Genomic DNA, 23,231 nt, shown 5'->3' on the forward strand with positions numbered 1-23,231 from the left:
TATGAGCAAAAATATGTCAAATAAACTAAAAGTACCCCCAGCAATCCTATGTTTATCTGCTGTTTATTTTAGGGGAGATTTAAATTGAGTTTAGATTAAGGTTCTGCACCTTTCACATCTGTTGAGAGGATATATTGGACCACACTAGATGAGATGAGGCTGTGGGAAAAACAGGTGTTAAATGTTAAAAGCAGTTTATCCAATGGGCAGACAGGAAACGACACGTGGCAAAAAGCACTGAAAAAGACTTTAAAAACTTCCTGCTCTGGACCACTGATGTAACCCGGGTTTTTCCACATGGGCGTAGAAAAAACAAAAAGAAAGAAATTGTCAAATGATCATAAAATGTCTATTGTATGTCAGATACAAGTCAACAAAAGTGATGCTGAACTCCACAGGAAGAAGGCAAGGCACCATCTCAGAGGACATCCCACAAGATAATTTGGAGAGTGGGTGAGAAAGTCTGCTATTGATATCCGAAGGTTGTTGTTTTTTGTTTTTTTCCCATGGACTGAGGGAGGATAGAGACAGGAAGTGGAGAAGCAGAAGATGAGTCACCAAGGACAAGAGAAAGTAAATAAACAGCAGCAGCATCAAGTATCCAGATGGTCTTGGAGCTGCAAGTGGTGATGTGGCAAATTTAATAAAGCGTCAAATCAGTCGGGTTACAGTGATATTATAAGATGCTTAGATAATCAGATGTTATGTTTGTAGTTTGAGACTCTAAAACACTTACTGCTTGGGAGAAATAATAACTAAATCAGTGTGCATGGCCTGATTTGAGGACCCATGACCTGCACTAACCTCAAATAAAACATGCAGTAGCAGGAGCAAGCATACATTTGGCACACGACACTGTATAATTTTAGACTTACATTTCCCAGAAACGAGCCCCACATCAAACATATAGCTGGGATTTGCTTTTTCTGCATGAGTTTTCCCCCCCTCCAAATAAGTGCAGAGTTGAAAATGTGTACAAAATACTGATCATTCCAGATGTGGACTTCTTCAGCCTCTGCCCAGCTGCATCCCATGTGTAAACAGCATCAATAAACAAGATCTGTTTAGAACTGACTTCAAGTGTAGCACCAAAAATGGCCTTTACTTCGTGCTGTCTTATAAATGAAACACAAATATGTAGCTTACACAAGTTGCCTCACACAAACATTATTCTTAATTACATTCACTAGCACCATGTACACACAAGTGATCGTCCACGTCTCTTTTTCTAAACGTTCGTGAGTACATTTAAATATAATCTAAACTACCACAAAATGTCAACAAACATATTTTTCTTAACTCACAAATTGTACATGTGTTGTAACTGTACCTGGGCCGCTGAAAGCCATAAGGGATCAGGGGGGAAAAAAAGACTAAAAAAGGCTCCTATAATCCACAAGTTCTCCCACTGTAATGTGCGCTGGTGCTGCGGATGTCCTTTAACTGGATCCACCCGTTTTCCAGCCTCCTCTTCATCCCCTCACATGTTGTTCCAAAGCTAAACTTTTTTCTGTGACAACCTCCTCTGCCTTGCCTTCTGTGCACATGGGAGTCACAAAAGACTGTCCACTGTATTACTTTGATTTTTCTTAATTTAAATCCATTTATAGGTTGGCAAAGATATTACAGCCAGTGAACAATTCCCGCCAAGGCTTCAGCAGTTTTGCGATCGTTCAGTAAAACAAAATACATCCTTCAGAGATTGTGTTTTGCGGCTGCGACATGTTTGCTTTAGATTATATTTACACACTTTTAATTAAGGCAAAGCCCAACACCTTCTGCCTTAAAAAGCGGCAGCCACATCCTTTGTAGCACAGGCTGCACGTTCATAAAGGGGTGACTGCTGCCGCCTAGCGACAGGACTGACGTAAACAGGCAACTTCTGTGGTAAAGATACTGCTCAGCTGCAAACACAACATGGACCCATGTTGGCAGTTGACACAGGAGAACACCTGGAGCTTTGCACTTGTAGCACAAACCGCAAATCATTCGTTATTTACTTCCTCAAAGCAGAAACCAGTTTTCACCAGAGGCGAGAGCCTCATCTGAAACTTTCAAAGCTCTTCATTTGCATTCGCCCCCCTCTACAACCATGTCCGGTGGTACCACAGCCTGGTCAAAGGCTGATAAAAATTTAGCAACAGCTTCACAACATTTCTAGCGTAAAAACATTTTATTTCAACAATCGCAAACAAGGCAATGCCGCTCAGAACAATAACATAACATAAGAGTTGCTCTTTCAATGAAGTGGGTGGCCCTTAAAAGGGCCTTTGATGGTAAAAGTTTTGAAGTACTGTTGCTAATACTCCTGGGACTGCGAGGAGGCCTTCTTTCCCGCCTTGCCGGTGCTTGGTGCAGCCTGGCCGGTCTTCTTGGGCAGTAGCACAGCCTGGATGTTGGGCAGCACACCGCCCTGAGCGATGGTCACGCCACCGAGCAGTTTGTTCAACTCCTCGTCGTTACGAACAGCCAACTGGAGGTGACGGGGGATGATGCGGGTCTTCTTGTTGTCTCTAGCCGCGTTTCCAGCCAACTCCAGGATCTCAGCGGTCAGGTACTCGAGCACGGCGGCCAGGTACACGGGAGCTCCAGCTCCAACTCGCTCGGCATAATTGCCTTTGCGCAAAAGACGATGGACACGGCCCACGGGGAACTGCAGTCCAGCACGGGAGCTACGGGTCTTTGCCTTAGCGCGGGCCTTTCCTCCGGTCTTGCCTCGTCCAGACATGTTCGTTGTTTGGTTGGTTTTCTCACAAATGAATTCGTAAACAAGTGAATCGAAAGTAGCTTTGATACACTGGTAACCCGGTTATAAATCCCGTTTTGTCCCGCCCTCGACCAGGATTGGTTCTCGGGGCTCAGGAAGCAACAGTGTGATTGGCTGTTACAATTACGTAGAAGGATCTGGCCAATCATGAACATGCTCAGAGAGGGCTCGGTTTGGCATGAAGGCGTGAACGGAAACGGTCCAAGACCAATGGGCCCTTTTCCCTCCACCTTCGAAATTTGGCGGGGGCCTGTGTGAATGCTGTGAATGTTAATTTATAACTAAAAACGGTCTATACTATGGTTTACTCTACTGTACTATTGTGTTGTATTGTCACATGCATTGTTTTGAAATTAGATGTCAAATTCAGAGATTCCATGATGAATACTTTTTACTTTACTACATTTTAGAGCCTGTATATTTTCAAAGTGACCTCTCTATGATGAACTGGTTTAGTCCCAGTTTAGTGGTTTATTCCTTTAGCGCAGCGGCGTCCAAACTTTTTTCCTGGGAGCCGCATACTGAAGCATACAGGGGGTGAAGGGCCATAGATCGGTGGTTAGTGCCGCAAAACCTTTGACTAGCAGAGGTTTAAATTGTGCCCCACACCTTTATTTATGCTTAAAACCTTCATGCCAGCTCTGTCTCACAATAAATTATTAGTTGTTAGGTTAGAATTGAAATGTAATAAATCTACACAATTCTAACCTACCATGTCTGATGATGTGTACCAACTCAACAAGAAGCCCGAGGGCCACCAAAAGAAAAAAATTGGGCCGCACTTTGGACACCCCTGCTTTAGAGTCTCTCGACCTTGTTAAGGCCTAGTTTAGTCCGGGTTTAGACCTGGCTTAGTTCCTGTTTTTGACCCGAGTTTGTGGTTTACCCGTTTAGACATGGTTTGATTTTAAAAATCCTGCAGGCTGCACATTTAACTCTATGTTTACTTCTTTTACAATGCATACTTTTATACTTTCTCTTAAGTCAACTTTAATCAGATACTTTTACTGAAGTACACTTTTGGTCCTGTATTTCCTCTTTTACTTAAGAATATTGAGTACTTCTTCCACCACTGCTGAGCATCAAGAACTTAGGTTAAAAAAAGATGTAAGGAATAATACTAATGGGCATATTGATTTATTGACATAGCATAGATTTTGACAATTTTCTTGACTATGAAACACACTTTTTGATTTGAGAAATAATTTATTTGTAATAAATAAAACAACCTTCACACATTTATACCTGGCATACCATTCAAACTTTATAACATTAGTGCATTGTAGTACTGACACAAATCAGAAACCTAAGTAACAGTAAATTGTATCTAGGCCCAAATGATAAAAATAAATCAGGTATTTCTAATTGTGCATTTATGTTTTTTTTTTTATGTAGGCTTGACACTGAAGAAGTATAATTTAAGAATTAAGAGGCAAACTGGAATGTAGGATGGTATGACGTCACTCATTAAAGTGCCAAAAAAAATCTATAAAAATAAATACACCGTTTTCATAGGCCCTACAGAGCCTATTGAACATACCAAAACAATCACACAGTTATGGAGTGGACATAATGAATCAAGCTTAATGTAGCAATAACATGAATGATCTCTGCATGAAATTACTATAACATTGCCATACAGTGTTTTTCTATTTCATAATAAGTCCTGTTCATAATATTCTTATTCATCTTATTGGTCTTTGTATGAAAAAAAAAAGTACAACCGCTGAGATCATAAAAAATTTAAATAAATATTTCACCTATTAACAATTACAGATGCAAAAAACACCAAAAGGAAACAAATATTAGTGTTAATTCCGCTGGGCAGGTTTGTGACTCCTGCTTTGAAGGCGCAGCTTTTCTTCAGGGGAAATTCCTCGCAGAGGTATCTATTCATGAACACACAACCCTCCAGGGGTCTTTGTCTCATTAAAGAGTGCATTCTATTAAAGCTTTGGCCATTCTTCTCACAACCAGGTGATCACAACTGTTTTTTATATTATATATATTTACAACAGGGAAATTATGTCTCTTCCTTTGTTGTCAGTTATCCAGTGAACTTGCTCCTCCATTAGAAGAAGAGGTCTTGTTTTTTGACTTGCCAGATGTGCGAAAGGAGAAGCGTTTGATGAGTCGTCGAGAAAAGCTCCCTGACTTTTTATGGCTGCTAGCTGCAGAAGCAACAAAAGTATTTCCCATGTTAGGAAGGTCTTCATGGGACTGACTGAAGCAGGATTCTTTCTCTCGATGTTTTCTGCGGAACAGCAGTTTGGTCCCGCTCTGCAGGAAGCCCACTGCAAAAAGCACACACATTATTATTATTTTACATGAACCAGGAGGCCACCACTAAAAAAACAATGCCTGGATAAAATTATTGATCTGATCCCATGGTATGTGCACTAGGGGGCACTATTGTGACACTGACATTGTTAATTAGTTGTACTTCAAAGCACACAGTGTAACATTTTGGATTATACTGTTGCCAGCATTACCAATATGCTAATGATGAGCAGCTCAGTATTTAAATCTCATATTTGGCTGCCTTTAGCCAACATCTCCATGGAGACGACCTGGAGACGTCCCCGTAAAGTAAAGTTACTTTAAAGTTTACTTTTCAACAATAAAAATATCTGTAACAAAATAAATGCTTATATTGTATTCTATTTATTGGGTGAAATATATAAATATATAACAATGGGAACATTTTAACACAATAATATTTCAACTAGTGATGCACGAGATTTAGATGTCATTGACAGAACTGGGTAGACTGAGATGAGGATGTTTTGCTTCTGTCAGATGTAAGACCCAGTCCAGTTGACAATATTTAAATTTCCACTTTGAAGGAAAATTCCTGGACCACTGAGACCCTAAACAAACAGTGATTTAACATTTATGACCAAATCTTTTGAGCGGTTCTTTAACGAGATCTCCCAAAAAAAGAGCCACAAATCCTGAATCCAACCTTTGTGGTCCTTGAGGCTGCGAGTCTCCAGGGCTCCAGTGGAGCCTGTGTCTGACTCCACGTCGTCCACCGAGGGGCGCTCCGAGGCGTCAGAGGGTGTGGTCTCATCAGCGTCAGCGTGATGTCCTGCACCATAGTGGTTCCCCTGCAGAGCTGCATCCATCGATGCTGCGTAACCACTTGATAACGGACTGTCATCGTTGGACAGTGGGGCCTGGATGAACCAGATCAAGAGAAAATTAAAGTACTATGATGATGATATATGTTTACTGTACATAGTGTTTGGAAGATATTTTTCTCCTCGTAAGTTACGAGGATAAAAATTACAAGTCGTAACTCACTAACAGTTTGTATAAACAGGCCATACCGCCGTTGCTATGCCAGAACTCATCAGATCTCGGAAGCTAAGCAGGTTAGAGCCTGGTTGGTGCTTGGATGGGAGACCGTTTAGTAACACCAGGAAGCCTGGGTGAATGTACTGTGTGAGTGAGTGGTTGGTGGTGGTTGAAGGGGCCGTTGGCACAGATTGGCAGCCTCGCTCATCCTCATCCAAATTTACACTCCTACAGTATACACTGTCGATCTTATGTACAGCACTTTGGAAACGCTTGTTTATAAAATGTGCTATAAAAACAAAGTGGATCGGATTGAGTCTACCCCTGTGGCAGCTGTGGCTACATAACGTAACATGCCATCACCGAGTCTAGTGTGAATGAATAATGAACGGAATTGGACTTTGAGTGTCTGGAAAAGCGCTATATAAGACTAATGCATTATTATTATAAAACGGGTCAAAAGATTTGTTCTCCTGTAATTATGTCCTCTGAGAGAGCACTAAAATTAAACACCACTTTACCTAGTTGCATAATCACACCGCAGCTTATTTTCATTAAAGGCACACTGCGTAACATTCTGGATCACACTGTTGTGAGCAAAACAAAACATCCGCCTCATGAGCAGCTCAACACAGAAAATACTACTTTTTGCAGTGTTTTACCAAAGAATGGATTAGTGCGAGGACCTAACCTATCTACATCTCATATTTGTCTTTCTTTAGTCAACATCTCCATGGAGACAAGCTGGAGACGTCCTGCTACAGTTACAGTCAGGTCTGAGGAGAGGTGAGCCTCTCAAATGTACATGTTAGTTAATTTTTTTATTATCTTTCAATGTTAAAATTAAATCAATCAATATATTGGGTGAAATGTTACACGGTGTGGCTTTAAAGACCGAGTTGTGCAATAATATAATATATATAATATAAATCTTTATTATTATCTAACCTTTGATACACCTGAGATAATCAGTGTGCTTCTTTTGGTTGGAGTCTTCCGAACCACTTTGGATTCAGTGAGCTGACGAATGGCCGTTTCAGCCACAGGGTCCAGGCCGTTAGACAGACGGCTGGCTTCTGTGGAGCGACAAGATTAAACACAACTGCAGCATCATCCACCATCTGATAATAACATTCTACTGGGCCTATAGTTTTAAAGGGACTAGACGGAGTATAAAAATGATCAAATTATGTATTCTCTACCCCGTACTTGCTCCAGCAATGTCCTAATGTGCAGAATGAGCCCAGACACTAAAATCCTGCACTGTCACTCAAAAAATTGACCTGAGGTGGCAGAAGCAAGTAAAAAATTACTATTTCTATCTAGTCCCTTTAATATTGACCACATTCACATGGAACATCATATTCTAATTTTATTAGGCTTATACTAGAAGTAGAGAATTTATGTGTGCTGTAACAATAGGAATATTCCAGATTAGGTTTTTAGGTTTATATATGAGCCTAATCTAAGGATATTCTAAAACAGTGTTTACTAGACAATCTCTTACTCAAAATAATTAATAGCACTTTGTCTTTTTTTATTGCCTTTTAGTAACTAAAGCTGACTGCTGCTATTGATCTGATTCCATAGTATGTGCACATCATTAGCATACAAACACAAAAAAAACACTGAATCTCAAAATTACGATATTACCTTGCCTATCCACATGAAACATCAGCAAAACTTAATATGTTAGTATTTCAATGTAATGCTCCCCACTTATCCAGAAGTTTCCAGATTATAAACACAGCGACTAAATTAACCAAATGTCTTCACAGCAATGTCTTAAATTCGGATGATACATTAGATTTTGCATTTTCTTCCCTGAGGCGCTGTTCATCCCTCTTTGCATATATTTTGCAAAACAAGAAGCCTGACATTTCAGTCTTGTACTCACTGCTGGGATTTGGGCTAGTTTTGCCGTCTGACAGAATGGTGGGTTTCTTCTCTGTCACTTCTACTTTAGAAGGAGAACGCAGTGGAGAGTCACCTACAAAAAACACACACAATCAGTCCTACTCTTCTTCTTGTAATGTTGAGAAACACTACAACATGGCCGTTTGAATTGTACCAGGGCTGTGATCGAGTTTGAGACGAGACTGGACGGTGGTGACGGTGGTAACAATGGTCCCATCAGGCATTATTGTTCGATCTACATCAACTTTCTTTGTTGGTGTGAGTGAGGAGCGAAGAGACAAAACACTACTGCTAGGTTCTATTGTCTCTGTGTATGCAACCTACAGAAACATTAACAATATGGCATTTTTAAGAGCAAAATATATCGAGCAAAATAATTTCAATATCGGCCATTGTTGATAGAAGACTCACCTCCGCAGAGACAGTTGCACTTGGAGCCAAGCCATAGCCTGGACTGATTGATAATGTACGTTGCTCTTGCGAAACCTTGCATTGCTCCAAGGCAATACATGCATGCCCAGGCAGGAACTCTGAAACAATAGCATTACAAACTGTCAATATTACTAAAACAAGAGATCTCTAGTTAGCGCACACAAAAAAGCCAGAAAGAATCCTGAGATCCGCTCTGCCGACAGTGCATTTTAGGCCTGAATGATTTTGCTTAAGCATCTAACTCTTTCCTGCTGACTGTTTGTGAATTGCAGCCAAGAGTTAAAAGCTATAAAAAATTGTCTTACTTTCCCGCTTGCCATTTCGCTCCATAAGTCTGACTCTCAGCTCTTTGGATTCTGGGCCGAGGTCACTGTAACACAAAAAAACAATAAAAGTAATTGCCGCATCAATGATATAGTATTTTGCCTGCTTGATTAAACCATGCTGACATACAAAGAAATGTCTTCACTCCACTCCACTGCGGTGTTAGGGTTGCTCGGTAAAGTTAGGAAGCGTGTTGTCTTCTCCGTGGACGGCTGGTCCAAGTTCATAACACAGCACAGCTCTGCTGATTTCAACCATTGGTCTGTACAGATACCGTTAGAACAGTGAGCGTTATTATAAGTGGGAGTTTGAAAGAGGAATCTAAATGTCCAGCAGGATAACTGACCTTTGGATAAGGTCACTCTGAGCTGCCGAAGTAACAGCCGCCTGACGCTCTGGGATCCCACAGATAAGTAATCCTTTGTTAGCTGTATATGCACAGAAAATATAATATCACTCTTCTTACTGGGCTGACTGTTGTGTTTTCTTTGGTGTATGAATACAACGTTCTGGACAGTGCTCATTTGACCGGCTTTCCAGCAGTAGATTGCTGAGGGTTGTCTCAGAGGGAGATCCCGCACACAGATTGCACATACTGTACATTGCAGGGTAAAATGCCATGCAGTACAATTGAAAGAAACTACTGCTTACCAGAGGACCGGAGACACAAGTCTTCAGATCGAGAACCATGGCTGGCTGCGCATCAAAGAGAGTGTCCTCCACGAGTCCTCTAATCACATCCAAATCTCCCTCACCTGCTTGGCCCTGAGACCAAAAACAAACAAATGACAACAGGAAGTCAACAAACCACCTCCTGATGAGCAACGGGGCAGAACCACCCGCGAGACACAGATCCTGTGACAAAGACTACAATGGTTGCATGACCTTTGTTGGTGCTTTGACTAAAATGCCAGAGATGTAGTTTTACCTGTTTTTGGATCTTGAGAGACGATATTGATATGGAAAGAGAAGACTGTCTCGAGAGAGTCCAGGACATGAGCAGCCCCTCATTTTCCACTTCTTCCAAACACACATCCAACTGAAATCATACATTATATAAAATCACATTTAGAATATAACATAAGAATAAGTAGGACTTCACATTAGATAGAAATATTAATTATTACTACTATGATTAACATAATTTTACATTAGTTGTAAGTTGACTTATAGCATTGTATAATTATTTTCAATGATATCATTGAGCCTCCACAAAATCAGCGTATGTGTCAGTTAGTGTGATATTGTCAATTGTTTCAAGTCATATCCATGATTTACGGAGCTTGGGATTGTGTCTAAATTGCCATTTAGTTTTATTGTAAACAAAAGATTTTCAGATTTTACAAGTTACTATACAGATATTGCTATCTACTGACCACAAACAACAAATGTGTTCCTACACATTAGTTGTAAATGTGTAGGGTCTTGATCTCTATAGAGGGAATGCAAGTGATGTCACAGCATAGCAACAGTGTGGCAACAGAAGCTAAATGAGTGTCATGACTCAGGAGTGCATTATTATTGCCAGATGTTTCTCAATGAAAGTGATTTTAAGCACATACCACCACAACACTATTCATGGGTTTCAGACACTTTTTCCTGTTGTGGACGGCTTTTGTACAACTTCTGACCCATAGAAATAAAAAGGAGAAACAGAATTTGATCCAAACGAATGCAGACAGAGAGCAAGGAGACTTTTCAGTCCTTTAGCCTGCTCAATGTATTTTTACTATAGCCTTTAGCATTAGCCATCAATCATCGCAAATTATGAACGATCCAGATGTTTTCAGCTGTTCAGCTGTCAACCCATCGACCACATTTAGTTAGAAATCATTAATGAATGTACAGACCTTGTCTGTGCGGTATAAATGAAGTTGCCTTGCCTTACTTTAGACAGAAATGAGTGTATAGTATCCTCTGAGCGCAATGCTAACTCAAAATCCGCATTTATAGTTAACAGGCTCAGAGCTAAAGGCATTTCTGTGATTCCTATGCTCTGACCTGTAATTTGTAATCGCTATGACGTCAAAGGTTATGATTTTCATCATTTGAGACTCATGGATAACCTTTAAGGTTTTACCTTGGCCACCACTGGTACGATATGGATGTGATATGTTTCCATGGAGACAGAGGCAGCTGACTGTTGAGTGACCGACACAGGAAACGTCATGCTGCCCACACGACACTTACACTGAAGGACCTGCACATCAAGGAGGTTAGTCAAAAAACTTTCAAGCATCTTTCAAAACAACCCCCGATGTTTGTTGTGCTGTGTCTGGTCGCGTCGCACACATATTTAAATAGCAAATCAAAACACGAATGACAAATTGGGAGCACATTTACATACCATCCGATGCGCTGATTGGTCACTGCAAGAAACGCTCTCGATTTGACAGGAAGTAGTCAGCTGTAAACTGCTGTCAAAGGAGATCTGGATTGAACTCTGCAATAAATAAAAACATGTCAACATTAGGATTAACATGACATCACAATGAATAAAAGTGACCCTAATGATGATTACTAACATGTAGGATGTGTTAGGGTGCCAATATGGACCAGGTTCTTTTGTTATTTTTACTACAAGGTTTATTATTACATACAGTATGATCAAATTACACATGATCAGCGCACTGTGTAAACCTGCTGTCACTCTACCTCTGACCAGGGACTACAGGTGAAATTTAGTAGCTATCTCTTGTCTGTGCAACACATTTGTTGCGCAATGTCCCTGTCAAACTAAAAAAAATAAACATCTTTCACATAGAGCATCAGCAATTCGACAACCAACATGTGCATTAGACTTTTAGCACCCCAAAGAGCAGACATACTATGATGACCTTGGACAAACCTTTGGGATAGTGGAGTATTAAGGATCTGTTTCATTGAGCACATTCACTGGCAGGACGAGAGATGCGCGTGAGTGAACACATATCCCCTATTGTCAGCACATATGTTACACCAGGTCTAAGTCCAATCAGAGTTACACACCGGGCTGAGCCATGTGTGCGGGCATTTGTGTATCGTGTAGTCAGCGCAACATGCCAAAAGGGCAGGAAGCCAAGGCTGCAAGGTTACATCAGGTTCTTGGGCAAATGCTGCAGCAGTCCCATAAAATCACTGTGCCATACATAATGCTAAACATGCTGATTGTGTCTAAAACTGCTGAGTCACTCTCGCTTTCGCTACAGCCAAAGTCCAGGGAGAGTAAATAAGGATTGAGTTTGATGCAAATTAACACCGGCTAACAACGCTTACTGCTGCAATGTTTCATCTTGGTAAAAATGATACAAATGTCAGAGTGAGTTTTTTCAGGGAATGTTTTCATGTCAAACTTGCAGCTGTCTCTGCAACGAGAAACGAGATGACAACCGCACGACGTCACAAAATACTTGAAGGCACTGGGTGTACCACGGCCTGCCACTTAGAATCAGCCATGTCCCAGCTACACGCCACCAGAATTTAAGAAACACTGTCATAGAAGAGTTTAGATCACTGGCTTTAGCTCCTTACAACGGACACACAGCAGTGGAACAAAACATGCAGCGTATTTAAAGGCACACTGCGTAACATTTGGACTATACTGTTGCCATCAGTACAAAACATGCTCCTAATGACCAACTCAACACAGAAAATGCTATTTCTGCAGTGAGAAATCAAAGAATGGATTTGGATGGGAACCCAATCTGTTTAAATCTGAAATTCTGCTGGCTTTCGTCACATCTCCATGGAAACGAGCTGGAGACGTACCCACTCCCTGTAAAGTTATGTCATGTCTTAGGAGAGCTGAGCTGCTTACAACAAAATAAAATGTTTGTTTGAGGTATTTTTCAATGCTGAAAATATCATAAAATAAAAGCTTGTATTTCAATTTTATTTTTGGGGTAAAATTCTACGCAGTGTAGCTTTAATGTTCTTGCATTTTTTTTGCCTTGTACAATATGACAAAGTTTGGATCCTAACTTTAAAATAAAACTTAAACCAAAGTATCATAATTTAACAAACATCTAAATGTACCGGTACTAAACACTGAACACGTTGTCAATAAACTTTATTAACTTTGTATTATTTAAAACAGTTATGGTGGGTACGCACATTTTTTTTAGAGGTCTCCAGCATTACCAGGTTTTATACACAGAACACCCTCCCTGTTGCCTGTTGTTTGAACATTATATTGTGTATAATTGTGCAGAGCTAGTGTACAGATTGTGTTAGTCAGTGGTCAGTGGGTGCTCTTAGCATGGTCTATGGTGCGTCCTTGTGACGCAGCTGAGGTCAGATGAGAAATATGGAGGGTGTTTCTGCAAATAATAAACTTCCTGAGGACATCTCCAGTGTCACTTCAGGTTTGTCAGCATCAGGCCTCTGGGTCTGGGAAACATGTGCGCCAAACAGAAATACACTGCTGATGTGGCAGTGGTCGACCCCTGTGTCCTCTACGGGCTAGTTAGAAAACAATAGATCTTTTTGTACTTAAGTAATAGTAAACATGATAATAACAGAACTAAGTGAATGATCTGCGCTAACAGCTAAATCAACAGTGGCCTGGAATAAATTACATTGCAATTGAAAACTAGAAATGCAATGGCTGCGCCATTGCGATTGACTGCGGAATTGCGGGAGCGAATGCAGAAATTGCATAAACTGTTCAAATTGCATAAATTGCTTAATTTGCATAATCTAATTTGCATAAACTGGTAAAATTCATATAATGTCATGTTGCATAAACTGTATAAACTGCATAAAGGGGTAAAATGCATGAATGGGTTAATTTGCATAAATTATGTAAATTGCATAAACTCTTTAAAATTCAAAAGTCCTAAATGGAATAAACTCTTAAGTTGCATAAACGCTTTAAAATGCATAAACTTTTTATATTCCATAAACTGGTCAAACTGTTGAAATGGCCTCAGTGCTTGATTGGCAGAAGCTGCACAAATGGCTGAAAGGCCTGGAGTCTCCCCATTGGCTGGATTCCCACATACACACCAATGCGAAGATTTCAAACTCTCGTATAAAAAAACTGGAAATCTGCAGAAGGACATTTTTTTCTCAAAACCCACAAGTTGCATAAGCTGAACATGCACAAAGTGCAGAAATTGCATAAAATGCAGAAAAAAGTGCAGAAAAGCATGGATTTGCGGCAGCCCCATTATAAGTCAATGGGAAAAATCTCCGACATTTTGGCCGATTGCGGAAAAAACGTAAGTTGCAGAAGTCCCAAAAGTAATAGCACCCTTCTCCTCAACATGCGGAACGTTTTGATGCATAACTTGCATAAATTGCACAAAGCATGAAGGTGCTGAAAGCTCTAGAAAATTGGGAAAAAGATGGAAGAGGAATAATAACTAGAAATGCAATGGCTGCGCCATTGCGATTGACTGCGGAATTGCGGGAAGCGAATGCAGAAATTGCATAAACTGTTCAAATTGCATAAATTGCTTAACTTGCATAATCTCATTTGCATAAACTGGTAAAATGCATAAAATGTCATGTTGCATAAACTGTATAAACTGCATAAAGTGGTAAAATGCATGAATAGGTTAATTTGCATAAATTATGTAAATTGGATAAACTCTTTAAAATTCATAAATCCTAAATGGCATAAACTCTTAAGTTGCATAAACGCTTTAAAATGCATTAACTGGTTAAATCCCATAAAGTGGTTAATTTGCATAAATTGTTAATATTGCATAAACTTTTATATTCCATAAACTGGTCAAACTGTTGAAATGGCCTCAGTGCTTGATTGGCAGAAGCTGCACAAATGGCTGAAAGGCCTGGAGTCTCCCCATTGGCTGGATTCCCACATACACACCAATGCAAAAATTTCAAACTCTCGTATAAAAAAACTGGAAAACTGCAGAAGGCCAATTTTTTCTCAAAACCCACAAGTTGCAGAAGCTGAACATGCACAAAGTGCAGAAATTGCATAAAATGCAGAAAAAAGTGCAGAAAAGCATGGATTTGCGGCAGCCCCATTATAAGTCAATGGGAAAAATCTCCGACATTTTGGCCGATTGCGGAAAAACCGTAAGTTGCAGAAGTCCCAAAAGTAATAGCACCCTTCTCCTCAACATGCGGAACATTTTGATGCATAACTTGCATAAATTGCACAAAGCATGAAGGTGCTGAAAGCTGGAGAAAATCCGGAAAAAGATGGAAGAGGAATAATAATAAAGAACATGAAAACCAATAATTGACTGCGGAAGAATTCCGCAGTCAATCAATAAAGAACATGAAAACCAATAATTGACTGCGGAAGAATTCCGCAGTCAATCAATAAGCTCAACTGCTCACAAGGAATCTTATACCAATCAATAAACTGTTTTAATTTTCCTTCAGAAAAAAAGTTGTTTCTCAACTTTTGTTACCAATTTTGGATTATGCCGACATCGTGCACCAAAATACCACAGCCTCCTGCCTTCAGTCTCTCAACACTGCCTACAATAGCCTGTGTAGATTTATCCTCCGCCGCCCCGACAGAACACACCACTGTGAAATGTACCATCAACTGTCCCGGCTGACCCTCCCAGACAGAAGGTGTTTTCATTGGTTACAATTTATTTTTAAATCTATTTATATGGACTATCCTTCCTATTTAAAACAATTTCTAATTCCATTTAGCTCATCCTGTAACTTGCGACATAACAACCAAATCTATTCTCTCATTCCTAGAATCAATAAAGAAATAGGAAGATCGTAGAGTCCGTATGAGTGGAATAATCTCATAATAATCTACCAATTTCAATTTGATCTCTGACTTCCTTTCCAATGTTTAAAAATGCCCTTGCTCAACATCTTCAGAATACATGCAATTGTTTCTAAAAAAAAGAATAAAGATAAATGAAGAAAATAAAATAGAAAAATATATATATATATATATATATATTATTATTATTATTATTATTATTAAACTTTTTATTTTTGTATTTTGTTTTATTTTATTTTTTTACTACAAATATTTTTTTTTTGTATCTTTATATTTTTGTATTTTTACTATTTTTATTTTTTGATACTTCTGTGCTAGTTTGAGGGCACAGGTCCAGCAGATGCTGGAGCATTATCGGTGGTCACTATAGTCCTTCAGTGGTTACCGCTTATGGTGTTGAAATTAAAGTCAAAATTGGTTGAAATGAAATGAAACCTATATTGAGCTCGGTGCATTAAATTAAATTTCTGCATTTATTAGTGCATATGTGTTTACTGGTGTCTAGATGTACATGTACATACAGTACATACTATACGTGTCTACTTGGAGAGTCCTGTGTGAGTGAATGTCTTGTGTTTGTTGGAGCGAATGTATTGTGTTTTGTATAAGTTGTGTGTTACATATTTATGTATCATTATTGGATACTAAGTTGCTGTTTTTTGGTTTTGTTTTTTTGTCTGTGTTTTCTGCTTTATTTGACTGCTGCTGTAAGGTCAGTTTCTGTACCTGCAAACGAGGACCCCCTCGAAAACGAGATGGCTCATCTCAAGGGGTTATTCCTCTTCAATAAAAAATGTCAATAAACTGAATTCTGATTTTGACAGACTGATACCATCAAATCAGGCTGAATTTTACTTTTAGTTAATCTGACGCACTACAAAAGCCGACTTGTCCCTTCAACACAAAAACAGTGGAAAACAGTGGAACTGCCAACAACTAAACGTGGCTGCCAGGGTCAGATATCTGAGTTCACATCATATTTTTTCTCGATTTGATCACGATTCATATGCAGTCTGTGAATGAAAACTAAAGCCGTATGCTTTTTCTCATAGTTCACACTATAATTGTTCAAATCCCCTGTCACTCACTCAAACCTGGACGAGACGAGACGCAGGAGCAGTGAGTTTGAGAAGAGTCAGTATTTGAGCAAAGAGCAGCGTTAAACACAAACACCACAGAATCACGTCATGGTGCAGATTGTCACAGGGATCAGATCACAATACGTTTTTTATCACCAGGCCCTACGGCCTGGGAACGGAAATAGGTCACTCCAGCAGCAACTTCTCAATGTGGAATTTGGTGTTCATTAACATAATTATTTTGCATGTGTTGCACAGAGGGTTATGACAGTTACATCTGTTATTTCCCTACAACATAAATAACACAACTATGATTAATAAAAATAATGATTACTAGTTTTTCTGCCACTGCTGATGAACATGAGCAAGGCCCAAGGCCAAGGCCATTACATTTATGTTTTAATGCATTTAAGGGGCCTACATTTTTGGGCTGGGGCCCTAGTGCTTTAACCAGCACGAGCGAGGAGGCGCTTCAAGGAAAGCAAATGAGAGCAACAATTTCAAGTTTAAAAATGAAGTCACTTTTGTCTTGTAGCCCTGGAACTGTCATCCGTTACAAAACGCTTCAAAGGCTACAACACAAACATGTCTTCTTGCAGCTCAGGGTGTAAGAACAAAGTTCTCACGTCTTATGAAGTCTGAATGAACCTTATACCTGTCATTTGCAGTTTAAGTAACCAGGTATATGGCAGTGGCGTAACAATGATTTAAATAGATGTCAGATTAGAATAATACCAGTTGTTAAAGATCGTCTCAGTAATTGAAAGTGAAACTGGCTGAATGAGTGGGACAGAGGGATAAAGAGGCTTCTTCCTGTGCTATCTCTGCAAACGAGCGCTGAGTGGCTAATGTCCCCAGTCGTTTAGGAGGAACCTACTTGAGCATAATCACGCTGCATTAATCATCTACAGCCGCTCAGTCAGAGAGAGCAATGAGTGAAGTGTGGCCCTGGGATAATCGTCCATCTCATTTTAATTGCAGATTTTGAACGGACTCTTCTTTTCTTCCCAACAGATGCACACACTTTATTCTACTATTTTGTACCAGAGAAGTTAGCTGGAGTGGTGCTTTTATAGCTTCGTGTGTCAGTGGCAGATGCACAGATGATGCTGAGAGATCCCTGAGAGGCCTGTCCTTGAAGCGTTCTCACAAACATTCACACAAACAGGGGCATCTCCATGTCTGGCCACTCTGCCAAGACCACAGGCTCATTCAGTAATACGGCAGAAGACCAGCTTATTCCTGAGATAAACAACTGAGTCACACAAACAAGTTGCAGCCAAACATGAAGAATGGCCAAAAATATTCCCCACAGATGAAACCCCCAGAAAACTGTGAAAGTGAGTGTTGATTTCCCCCTCACAAAATCACAGTAAAGTCTACAAGTGACTGTGTGAGTGAGTTAACCATTCAAGTGACATTTTACAAAGCTGTTTGGAGTTGGAGTCTGGTCTCTTGGAGAATAAAAATATGCAAATATTGTAGGTATTTCAGTCGGTGAAAATAAAAAAAGTCTAGATACAGTATGTCTCTAGACCAGTGGTTCTAAATTGATAAGGCGTCGTGACCCACCATTACACTAGGATGAAACGCTGCATGAATTTGACTTATACGTATAATGCCACAAATTATTATTGAAAAAGCATTCGATAAGCCTAAAAAGGAAAAATTAAGATGAAAGCAACTTAAAAATAGTCATTTTAACAAAGCCTGATGGTGTAACTTTACTTTTTCAGTAGATATATCTTGAGAACCATCAGTTGAGAACCACTTCTCTAGACTGCAGTAAGGCCGTGCAATTAATTAAACTGTATTTGAATTGCAATCTAATTGACAGTTCTACATCCAGTAACAGCACCTGGTTTGGACTTTGGAGGAATTATTAAAAAGCGATGTTTCTATTGAAAAATTAAATAGAATCAAATTAATCGGGGAAAACCCATGATACAGAAAGAGATGTAGATGGTACCATTATCATAACAGTGGAATCACTAAGAAGGTAATAATTACAGGGGCTCATTTATCAAGATGGGGCAAAATAGCAAGGGCTGAACAATAAAACATGCAATTTCTTTAAAGGAGCTATACCTGATTTTACTTCTAGAAAAGGAATGAAATTTATTTTTTTGTCCTCCTTTAGTATATTGTAAACTCAAGCATTTGTGGAGAACAGTGTGTATGAAATAATAAAACATTTGTATCAATTTTATGAACTTTCAGACTATTTTTCTAGCTTTTTTGTGAAAGTGACCCTGAAAAGTGACCCTGCAAGTTGTGAAATGTGTCTATAAACATGTCCCTGTTAAGAATTTGGATTTTAAAAATATATTAGGAAAGTTACGAATGAGTTTGGACCACAACTAACTTTTTAATTTAGTGGCTTCCTCTTTCATTGTTTGCAATCAAAAAATCAGGTATATGGCCTTTAAGCAAGTTGCAGCGAATTTGTCATTTGATATTGCCTGTATCACCGTATACAGGCCCGAAATCTGATATGCAAATGACAGAATGAAGAATTAACAAATGACTTTGATCCATTGATCCACTTTTGCACATATTACTCATTTTGCACAGAGGCAAACGCTTGGTAAATGACCCCCATAATGTATCAGCTTATCTAATAAATGTGGATGGCAAAGACCAAGTGCTATTTTGGCACAGACAGAAAGTTCAGAGACAGCGGCTTGATTTCTGTGTTTGATTTGTGGTGTCTTGTCTTGAACATAATAAACCTCTTTACAGACAGTCAAACCTTTAGGTGATCTCTCTGGAGGTCAATGTGGTTTCTTGTCTCTGGTCCAATATCAGAAATGCCAACACTAATCAAACGGCTAACCCAAACACAGTGATTCACCCGGCAGCTCCTCCTTTCGTTTATGTAACAGGCAGCACGACCAGAATCCAGATATCTGAGTCATTTTTTTTTAGAGCCACTGCGTTCATGGCGGGGTCAGGTTTCCCCAAGGAGTGTCACACTACAAGGACAGCGCGGGACTGCACTTTGAGCCGCCAATGTTTTTATGGTTGTTGTAAAGAGAAAGACTGTGAAGGTAGCAATGAGAGATAGGTGTCGCAGATAACATGACAAATAGGCCATTTTCACACTAGATTTATTGCTTTGTTTCAAGGCAACAAGCTGACTATTTGCACTAAAAATAGGTTTATTATACACAACAAGCTACTATAGTGGTACTATAGTTTTCATGGCACTGCCAATCGATTTATCCAAATTGGGGCTGAAAAGGAGATTGGCTTGTGATGCCACGCTTTAAAAGCAAAAGAATAAGTAAGGAGAGGCTGAAGATAAAATCTAAAAGCAGTCTCTTTATTGTCTGGTCATGTGTCCACAGCAACAGCGTGGGAGGAATGCATGTTGTGTATGTAAAACAATAAAAATTAGCTGCTCCTGGCAACTTAATGCCAACCATATTTCTCTGAACGGGTTTTACAAGCTAGAAAAAGGTTGTGTTTTTAACTGGGGGGAAAAATAGCAATAGAAAAATCTCCATTTTGCTTCAAAGAACTAATATAATGCCAACATCGACAAAAAAAAAGTGCAATCTGTGTTCAAAAGTCATGACAAATTGCATCGATTTGCATAATGCTCTGGTAATGACAGATGACTGTTCCCACAAGCACAATATGGAGATGTTTCATTATTATGAGTGAGCGAGAGTTGGCTCAAACAGAACGCCACATGCCCAGTCAGACCAGAGCAGCTTGTGTAGTCTAAGAGTCTGTCTACCAGTAAACATCAGATAAGTGCCACGGTTATCATTGAAGTCTTGAATGGTGCCGCGATAATAGGCGTATCAGTCTTAGCATTCATAGTTTTCCCACAGCTAGAACGTTTATAACTCACACAACTCTTAAAAGTGCTTGGTGAAGACAAGAGCTTCAATTAGGAAAACCTAGAAACGTGATCCATCTCTCTCCAACGACCCAAGGGACAATTTACCACCAGTTACACGGACCATCAATAACTGTCCACCTTTAGTTCAAGCAATTGCAGTTTATTCTCTGGCTAATCATGAGAGTATCCGGGAGTATGAGGAAAGTGCGTTGCTCTTGTACTTGACGATACTTCAAAGCTCATTCAAGGGCCATTTAGATGCTGGAAAGTTTCTCTGTAACACACTACAGAGAGAGAAACAATGACAACTAAGCACCCACCGACTGATAGAGGATTGACTTTATTGTTGTTGTTTTTTTTCCTTTTTATCTATGAAAGCTATAATAATGTGTCAAAAAAAACATTCTGTATAAATAAATTAGTAATCCATGGGGTTTTATGATGAGACCAAATCATAAACTGCTCCTTGGTCGTTCATTTTGAAGGTTGATGGTAAATGTGGCTTTGACATTTATTACTGTATGGAGCAATATTTAGACAAGGAAGGTCAGTTGTTTGCGCAGGGCTGAAGGTTAGCAAAGCAATTAATTAGACAATAGCAAACGACATTTTAAAAAGCTTTCATCAACCTACTCCCTGCTTTATTTACAATCATTTTAAATAACATTATTTTATTATGCCCAGTGTTACTGAAAATAAATTAAATAAATAAGTCGCTGCATACCTATTTTTTAAAACAATGTAATAAATATGTCTACAACCCTTTCACTTGATCTTTGTAGGGACTTGATTGGATAAAATGACAATCGTAAAGTACGCGTGCCAGACCTGAATAATCTGTCTGAATAGATGAAATGATTGATGTGATTTACATGCTAAAGGTGACCTGAGCTTATTGTTGTGGATTGTTTGGTGACCTTTCAGACTCTACACCGCACCTCATCTATCAGTCACTCACCAAAGGCACAAACGCACAGGATTTCCAAGCAGGAGGTCAGAGGATCTATCTGCTACAGCCGACTGTGTGGCTGGCTTTGATTTGCAATGCAGGGATCAAACGCGCTACTTCAAGCACACACAAAAAAAGGCAAAATGCATAGATCAGAAGCAATACACTGCTCGATGCAAGAAAAACCAACAACCTCTTAAGCGTTTGCAAGTGATGCTTTGGTATGTTGCAGTTGCACTTGTCTCTCATATTGAGCGGTTACGCAAGACCCTGCCCCATCTTTTTTTTTTTTTTTTTCCCAAATAGAGACTCCCACGCCTCCACTTCACTGCCTACACATCACAGAATCATCACAGCACTTCAAATTCTGCCACTGCTCTGCTGCGTTTCGGTGAGGGGAAAGAAAAATATACTCTAGCATGTTTTCCGTTGCCAGGCTAACATGCAGTGCCAGAACTATAGTAAATATTCTTGGCGAAGTGGTGAGTTAGAAAGCACCGGGGGTATAAAATAGAAACAGTTTTCAATGAGTTGAGTCAGCATGAAGAAAACAGAAAATAAATGGAGAATGGTGAAACTGTTTGAAACCAGCACAGAACTACAAATGTGGGACTCCTTCGATGATAATGGGAAGTACTGTATTTTTACATGAGGTAATGACACTTAATCTAGATACTACAGAACTCTACTCACCCCATGCCTGCTTGCTTGCTCATTCAGAGCTTTGACCCAGGTCCGCTGCCAGTGCTCCCTGAAGGATTTGAAGGAGAACAGAGAGGTCACTAGTCCCTTCACTCCTGCTTCAGAGCCAGCCCTCCCATCCCATCCAGACCGAAGGTGCGTCAGGATGCCCCACACTCCTCCACCGCCCTGGTTCGTCTCCTTCAACCATTTGGGGAGAAGCTGCTGCCAGGCGCTTCCCTTCTTGCCCTGCTTGGCTGACCACTTGGCTCTCCAAAGCCGCAGAACTGCCAGGGAATACTGAACGAACCACGCCAGCACAACGAGTAAAGAGGCCAGGAAGAGAGCCACAGTGCACAGCCATCCCAAGTCCTGGAGCTCCATCAGCGTCTCCTGGCGCTTCTCATGTCAGTAGATGAAATGTCAGCAGCAGCACCGTCAGTCTCAGCAGGTCAGCCTCCTTTGGCCTGAGTGCAAGCAGAAACACGGTCACCTTGGTGCATATGTCACAACAGTCAGTGTAATAGATCAGCGGCACGCACACAGCCATTCACACTTAAACAATACAAATATACATTTCACTGTCAAAAGGTCCGCCATAATTAATTGGGTTACAGCGTCTGACAGCAGGCATGTGATCTGATTCACCTGAAGTATCCACGGAGTAAAAACAAAAAAGCCTAAGGTTGATCTAGTGCACGTAAAGTATTGTCATTACAGAAATATAAAAGACCTACCACTGAACTAAGTCGCGAGCTGCAGCGAATTGAAAAGCATGAGTCCGTGGCATGAAGGTGTCTTCTTCTTCATGGCGATACGCAGCGCTGCCCACATCAACAAACGTGTTATTCCCATGTCCGAGGCATCAGCGAGCTTTCCCGACCCCCTTCCGCTGACATGTATCGGTTCGAAACAATGTCTGGTGTGGTGTCATCTGCCGTGCGTTACGGGCTCTGGACGGTTTACAATCTCCGCTGCAAGAAGTACCCTCCTCCTACCTCCGAAACCTCATAACATCGACGCGGTCTAAGCGCAGTGCCCGGGTACTGTCGGGAGAGGGCGCTCATGGGACATTAAAAAAAAAAGCAGGAAGCAAAGAAGATCAAAACAAAAGTCGTCAATTTTTATTTATATTTATTTATCTATTTTTTTTATGGATCATGTTTTTGGGAGGTTGGTGGTAATAGCAAAAACATAAAAATATAGTTTCCCTCTTAGAA

At 40.0% G+C, this 23,231-nt stretch overlaps 2 protein-coding genes across 2 annotated transcripts; both read right to left on the reverse strand.

Moving 5' to 3' along the window:
• Positions 1–2,154: 2,154 nt before the first annotated feature.
• On the reverse strand, positions 2,155–2,819 carry h2ax (H2A.X variant histone). The gene has a single exon (XM_079565860.1). It carries the CDS (start codon positions 2,726–2,728, stop codon positions 2,300–2,302), a length of 429 nt encoding a protein of 142 aa, XP_079421986.1. The 5' UTR covers positions 2,729–2,819; the 3' UTR covers positions 2,155–2,299.
• A 1,183-nt stretch (positions 2,820–4,002) lies between these two features.
• c2cd2l (c2cd2 like) lies at positions 4,003–23,049 on the reverse strand. The gene is made up of 15 exons (XM_079565905.1): positions 22,749–23,049; positions 22,024–22,478; positions 11,088–11,183; positions 10,821–10,940; positions 9,669–9,779; positions 9,392–9,505; positions 9,087–9,168; positions 8,870–9,002; positions 8,722–8,786; positions 8,396–8,514; positions 8,139–8,304; positions 7,965–8,057; positions 7,016–7,143; positions 5,733–5,946; positions 4,003–5,061 (listed from the first exon to the last, which is right to left on the reverse strand). The coding sequence occupies exons 2-15, from the start codon at positions 22,393–22,395 to the stop codon at positions 4,811–4,813; spliced, it is 2,064 nt and encodes a 687-aa protein (XP_079422031.1). The 5' UTR covers positions 22,396–22,478; positions 22,749–23,049; the 3' UTR covers positions 4,003–4,810.
• Positions 23,050–23,231: the final 182 nt, after the last annotated feature.

This window comes from Gobius niger (genome assembly GCF_951799975.1).
Source record: "Gobius niger genome assembly, chromosome: 11".
Lineage (NCBI taxonomy): Eukaryota > Metazoa > Chordata > Actinopteri > Gobiiformes > Gobiidae > Gobius > Gobius niger.

Excerpts from the sequence above, each read along its gene's own strand:
- h2ax (XM_079565860.1), bottom strand. The coding sequence starts at position 2,728 with ATGTCTGGACGAGGCAAGACCGGAGGAAAGGCCCGCGCTAAGGCAAAG.
- c2cd2l (XM_079565905.1), bottom strand. The coding sequence starts at position 22,395 with ATGGAGCTCCAGGACTTGGGATGGCTGTGCACTGTGGCTCTCTTCCTG. Across the intron at positions 8,058-8,138 it reads CAAACTCGATCACAGCCCTG|GTGACTCTCCACTGCGTTCT; the intron begins GTACAATTCAAA and ends TGTTTTTTGTAG. Across the intron at positions 7,144-7,964 it reads AACTAGCCCAAATCCCAGCA|AAGCCAGCCGTCTGTCTAAC; the intron begins GTGAGTACAAGA and ends GTCGCTCCACAG.